At 33.6% G+C, this 6804-nt stretch overlaps 1 protein-coding gene across 1 annotated transcript; it reads right to left on the bottom strand.

Moving 5' to 3' along the window:
• Positions 1–2048: 2048 nt before the first annotated feature.
• LOC104085752 (amino acid transporter AVT6C-like) lies at positions 2049–5724 on the bottom strand. The gene is made up of 5 exons (XM_009589871.4): positions 4873–5724; positions 4114–4266; positions 3486–3689; positions 2817–3282; positions 2049–2644 (listed from the first exon to the last, which is right to left on the bottom strand). The coding sequence occupies exons 1-5, from the start codon at positions 5258–5260 to the stop codon at positions 2521–2523; spliced, it is 1335 nt and encodes a 444-aa protein (XP_009588166.1). The 5' UTR covers positions 5261–5724; the 3' UTR covers positions 2049–2520.
• Positions 5725–6804: the final 1080 nt, after the last annotated feature.

The raw sequence follows: 6804 nt of genomic DNA, 5'->3' as shown, positions 1-6804 counted from the left end.
TCTGATATAGATCGTAGTCCTAATGATTGTGATTATTTAACTGTTACATGTCATTGGGTTGATCATCACTGGAACATGCAAAAACGTATTATTGGTTATAAATTTGTTGATTCAAAACATACTGGAGCATATATTGCAACTACTGTTCTACAAATTATTGATTTTTATGGACTCATTAATAAAGTTTTAACTATCACCTTAGATAATGCTTCTGCTAAGTGCTAACACAACTGCAACAACTAGCTTAATGAAATGATTGTAAAATTAATCCAACTTATGCACCAGCCATTAATGAAATGATTGCAAAATTTAAAAAGTATTTTTTTTCAATTTTCCAAATTTATTTAATTTCTACTATACTTAACCCATCTTTAAAATTAAGAGGTGCAAATGGACTTATTCGTAAAATTTATGAGAATTTAGCAATTCAAGAAAATGAACAACCATGTCTCGAAGACTGCCAAGCTAACATATATTCTTATGTTAGATCAATATTTTATAAATATAAATCTATGGAAACAACATGTGGTGAAACTAGGGAAGAAGAAGAATACAATGAGATACTTAGCACTGGGAGCTATGACGAACTCATGGAACATCAATCAACATTGCCAATTCCAGAACAATGTCCGAGAGAAATTATAGATAAGTTACAACGAAGTTATATAGGAGCTTACAAATATTAGTATGATAATTTGTAATTGGCTACTAAGAGGCCTAGTTCAAACAGAATCCTTCCTAGAAGGTGGCTGCGTAGATTAGGTGCTCTTCAAAAGAATTATATTTGTATGTGAGATTTGAAAGTTCTATTAATAAAATAAAAGGCTCTAAGCGTTGAATTGTTTTTATGAATTGTCTTACACTCTTACTTAGTTACTTAATGGCTTGAAATTATATTAAATAAATTATAACTCTATTATAAATTTATAATTACTAGAATATTTCATTACAAGTCTTTTATTTTAATATTTTATAATTCTTTACTTAGTTTCCTATTTTTTGTTTAATTTTAAGTTTATTAAATAAGTCAAAAAACTAGCTGTTGCAAACTTTAAAAACATAGTCATTGTCAAAAGAATAGCCTTTGTCAAACTCAATGCTTAAGTAATTTTTTTTTAAAAACAGCACTTAAGGCCCGCGAACCCGTCCCGTCCCATCCCGTTTGTTAGCGGGACGGGACGGGCCTACCATCCGTCCCGTCCCGTCTCGTCCCGTTTGTTAGCGGGACGGGATGTGCCTACCGTTTTGTCCCGTCCCGCCACCGTCCCGGCTAAATGTCGTCCCGTCCTGTCCCGTCCCATCTCGTCCCGTTAATTTTGTCCCGTCCCGTCCCGTTGGACAGCCATAGGTGACACACACGTTCTTATTTACTTAAATGTCATCCATTGTCATTTATTACTATTTAATGCTATCTCCTACCTTTTTTATCATTGAACTTTGTTATTATTGCTCACATTCATTATCATTCGGTCAAATAAATGTATGTTACTTGACATAAAACAGATAACCTAGTCTTGAGGATATTATTATTAGTTAAGGTCAACCCTTTCTTTATTAAAATCTAGTTGATTGAAGCATGATCTATATTTTTGGTTAAAAACTTGTGTGAGTGACTTCATCATGAGAGGGAATAGAAAAACATTAGAAAGACTAAAAACTGTAAACGTTGCCTATTTTCCGCCTCTTAATAAAAAAAAATAGAACACAAAATAGTTAAAATGTTAGGTGGAAAAAAAGACAACGAAAAAGCTTAAACAAATCAACAGGAACCACCCTTAGGTGGTAAAGAGATTTCGAACAAAAAAAAGAGTAGGTTCGTTCTCAAAGACAGGAAGACACTTTTGGACTTGCACTAATAAGTTAGAAACATATCCGCAGAGGATTATGAGGATCATTCCAGGCCAAAAGAGCTGACTCACACACAAAAGATTCTGACTGATCTATGATTTTCTACTTCTGATATCACTAGATCTTGGTTCATTTGAGCATTTTCTCTCATATGTGCTTCCCCAATTTTTTAATCATCTCGTTTAAATTGAGAATATATATTTTAAAGAATTGGAAAAACTGAAGTATTCCTTCTTTATTTCCAGAAGGTAAAAACATGAAGCAGGAGAAGCCTCCTCAGTATGCTTTAGTAGAGCTTCAAAACAACTAAATTTACAACAACATACATATACATTTTTCCTGTGCCTACTCTAAAAGAGGGCATTTATATCGTTAAGCTGCTAGTATGCTTAAGCAGTGGTTCGATGAACACATAACTTTAAGATTATAATAGGTTCAATGATAAAACCTGAAAGTTGAACCCATAAAAATTAAATCCTGAGTCCGCCTCTGCCAACACTACCAGCTATTCAATGTCGCTTCAATTAAATACAAGTTGGTTTCCATTCTCATTGATTTGCTGATTTTCCAATGCTCAATACAACTTTTTCTGATGATCATTATACATAATTAAACCACCTTACAACACCAATCAACTAATTCTGAGACTGCTTCGACATCCAGAAAACTTGTTCATTTGTTGGCAATGTAAGTTGCAATATTAGAGTATATAGCAACTGAACTAGTCCCAATGGCAAATATGATCACCAATACAGCCAATATCTTTTCCCGAGTTGTAGATATGTTATGAGCATCTCTGCAAAAACAATTTAGCAATAGTAAATGGAAAAGTTGATTAAAGAAAAGGAAACAAAAAATAGTGTGTATTTTACAAAGGATCTCTCTAATATTTCAAAGAGAACAAGTCTCTTTCTCTGTCTTTTCTGTTTAAGAATAGTTTCTTTCACAATGATTGAAGTAGTACATACCTAAGAACAATTGAGCTTGGGAATATGAACATGATGCACATGACTGTTGTCGTTCCCATGAACTGAAAGAAGTACCAAATATTCGGAATGGCTACAGCAGCTCCATAAATGAATGCAAGTAAAACACAGGTAAGGGAAAAGAATCGTAATGTTTCTGTGGCCAACAGAGGTCTCTTAGGAAAGAATAGTTCATCCACATTAACCCTCAGAGAATAATTCATCACAGGAAACACCAGCATGAGATGAATGGCATAACTCAATCGAACAGTATCGTTAAGAACTGCACCGATTAAAGAGTCAGAGGCTTGATCAAAGTTGACCAGCATGTCGGCCATGATCGAGTCCCCAAACAATAGGTAGCCAAAGAATCCCACAGCAAAGTAAATGGCCACACATAATATTAAAGAAATGCGAACTGCCGATGTCATGTCAGATGGCCTTCCCATCTCTGCTCTTACCGGATGAACTGCAAAGGAAAATAACCACTTGAAGTTAACAGATAAAAATGTAAAAGAGCGAAAATAACAAAGAACGACAGATATCACCTAAATGATTGACTACTACCCTAACCTTCAACTCCATAGCTAAAACATATATGTTTTCACAGATGTGTTAAAATTGGAAAGGGTAGAAAGTGAACATACTTTTATACGCCAACGAACGACTTACCATTAACATGACATCCAAAGGCAGTAGCAAAGACTGGAATGGTTGTGAACAGATCAGAAAAGGAAACTCCATGTGAAAAATCTGGTACCCATCGTAACCTTTGTGTTTTTCCCTCCCACATTGCATGTATTGCCATCATCGAGCATATGACTACAAACAGTACTGCTAGCAGGATTGATATTGCCGATGCATGTCTCAGTGAATCTGGACGTTAAAAACCATAAATTTAGAATCCATTATATACAGATCTTGTAGATATATTAGTTATATTAAATTATGCTACTCCAGTTTGACAAATGACCTAAAACTATGTTTCCATCCATAACATGCTGGTTATTTGGTCAAACGTCTAGCGATACAACAAAAGCTCTATATCATTCTAATGCAGTAGCAAGTCTACCTACTCTCAGTTTAACTCTTTCTAAGGCACAGAATCAGCTGAATAGCACTTACAACTGTCCTTTATGAAGCTACTAATGGAATTAGATATCAACCTGATTAGAAGATCACATAATTATATGTTAGGCTTATGCACTTCCAAGTGTACTTTATGAAGATCATGGCAAAATCAGCAGATAGAACTACTAAGATCAATTAGTGAAGCTACTTATGCAACTACTCAACCAACCTATGCGCTTAACACAGAGCAACGGAAGCATGACAAAAAGCACAACAAAAAGAAGTGAAAATGCCCGGGAAGTCCACCAGTGGATGCCAAACCATTCCTGTAGAGTACCCAAGTGCACTGATCCATCAGAATTATTTCCTGAGAGCACATCCCCTGTGAAAAAGACAAATTATATTAGTGATAGATACTTCAGCCAGCAACTCCTGGGCTGTATACAAAGTAAAATTCTACAAGTGAACCCCGTTCTCTTGCTTTCTTTGTAAAGACAAATAGCAATAGGTATAGTAGTTCTGTTCCTCTTGTTTATCCTTTTCCCCCCCTTCTTTTTTGGGTCTACAATTTAGATGGAGGCTCTATTCACCTCATATTTTCACATTGTATTTCTACTGCATTACATCAATCACAGTTTCGTTAAGAAATATAAGGAACAATAATGGCAAATCAACCACCTTAATTCAACAAATCAACCAATATGTAAGCTAGAAATTTTTCAGGAGAATAATCATCGGTATTCAATGAGGTAAATGTATTATTATGTGTTCCAAAAAGATCGCCCTTCCAATTCACAGCTGGGCTAAAAGTGCCATATTACTTCATCAACCAAATAAGAATACTGGAACGTGATTTACTCCTCTATATCAAAGCCTATATTTCACCTCTCAAAACAGAGCATTTGACAAACAAGAAATAATTAAACAACTCAGTGTAGTAAGCACCGAGTTTGAATTGGAAAAAAAAAGGTTTAGTGTACTTGCTTACCAATAATGATCAAATAAATAATTAAGGCACCAAGATTAGTGATCATGACACAAATCTGAAGAGCAACAGAACCAAACTTCCCAAAAGACTCGGCCATAAGCCCACCATAAGAATCCGACTCTCCCGAATGAGTATATTTCAACAGGAAATCCACAGTCACCTCAACAAAATATCCAACTAACAGAATAACAAAAAAACTTGGAATTACACCCAGAACTTTGAAAGTAGCAGGGATTGACATAATTCCAGCACCAACCATGCCAGTTGATATATTAAATATTGCACCACAAATTGATCCTCCCTCTGACCTTTCATCCTCAGACAATTGATTCTGATCCACAGGTAAAAGTGGAGCAAGAGACCCAGAATCTTGCTTCTCTGTTATCATCTTTGTTTAGCAGTTTCAGCTTATGGGATGCTAGAAAAAAAAAAAAAAACAAGACTTTAAATAGCTTTTCTAATTTTAGAATGGTGTGAAAGATGACAAGAATTTAATCATAAGATAATGTGAGGACCCATATTTAAAGAAAGCCCTTTGAATCAAGAAACAATTATAGATTGGTCAGATTGGAAGGCAAACAGAGACAGAAGTTTCGAAATACCAATTGGCGGATTCACGAGAAAGTTTTGGAATATAGGAAAAATAATGGAGGGGGTGGAGTGGGGGTGGGGTGGGTATAGGGAAGCTATCTTATCCTCTTCTTCTTAATTACCCCTAAATTCAAGAAGTCCGATTTGAAAGACAAAATAGGTGAGGCGGTCGCCGAAAATTTAGCGCATGTGGGGTGGCTCACGTCCACCTTGGGTTGAATGTTGAACCTGACACCATTTTTCCTTTCTGTCAATTTTGACACAGATGTTGAAAATCAGAGTTGGATTTACCACGTAAGGAAAAGTATTAAATTTACACCATTGTCCCTATAAAGTTTTCATTATTCCCCTGAAATTTGTATTGGGTTTACTTTACCCACTTTACCACAAATCGAGTTTCATAATGTCTCGGTGAAAACATTAGAAAGGCCATGTATGCTACTTTATAAAAAAAAGAAAATTATATAACATTGAAGAAAAACTTAGAATATTTAAGGATGTGTTTAATTTTATTAAGATTAAGATGTTTAGATTTGGATGTACATCTAATTAATACAAGATATTATATCTAAATTTAAACACTAAACAATTAAGACTTCTTGTTTTCTCAAATCAGAATGTGTAAAATATATCTTTACTTAAAAATAAATAAACACATAATTCAAAAAAAAATATGTAATAGATTTTTATCAATATATTCGAAAAAATATTAATTTATATGGGGGTGTATAAATTACTTTTTCTAATGAATCATATTCTAAGAAGTTGGGACAACAGTGATGTGTGGTGATTGTCAATGAGTAGATGTGTATGGTGAGGTGAAATTTATTTAACAGTATATAGTAGTGATTGATTATGGAAACTAGTAGTGGAAATGATTGGTGATGGAAGTGGTGAATTAGAAATTAAATTTTGATTTGTTTGAAATTTTTTACTTTCAACTAAAAGAAATTTTATTTTCTTCGAAAAGAGAGATCGACTTAATACCAAACATCATTAGGGGTTGTTTGGTAGATGTATTAGAGAAAATAATATATGTATTAATTTTAATATTATTAATTCCTTGTTTGGTAATGTTTCCAATCTATATTTGCAATACATTATAACATTATATTTAGTACTATTCTTATACATGACAAATTATGTCATTAACAATACCATATATAGCTTTTAATACTCACTCTATTCACTTTTACTTGTCACGTTTTGCTTTTCGAGAGTTAAATTGACTAATTTTTAAAGCTAAATTATGTTATATTTTTTTAATATTTTAAAATTAAAATTTAGATATTCGGAAACTATATGAAAAATAGTATAAATTGTATTTTTTCTCATATCAAT

This window comes from Nicotiana tomentosiformis, chromosome 3, assembly GCF_000390325.3.
Source record: "Nicotiana tomentosiformis chromosome 3, ASM39032v3, whole genome shotgun sequence".
Taxonomy (NCBI): domain Eukaryota; kingdom Viridiplantae; phylum Streptophyta; class Magnoliopsida; order Solanales; family Solanaceae; genus Nicotiana; species Nicotiana tomentosiformis.
The sequence above is the reverse complement of the archived record's forward strand: the minus strand, read 5'-3'. Positions and strand labels throughout refer to the sequence as shown.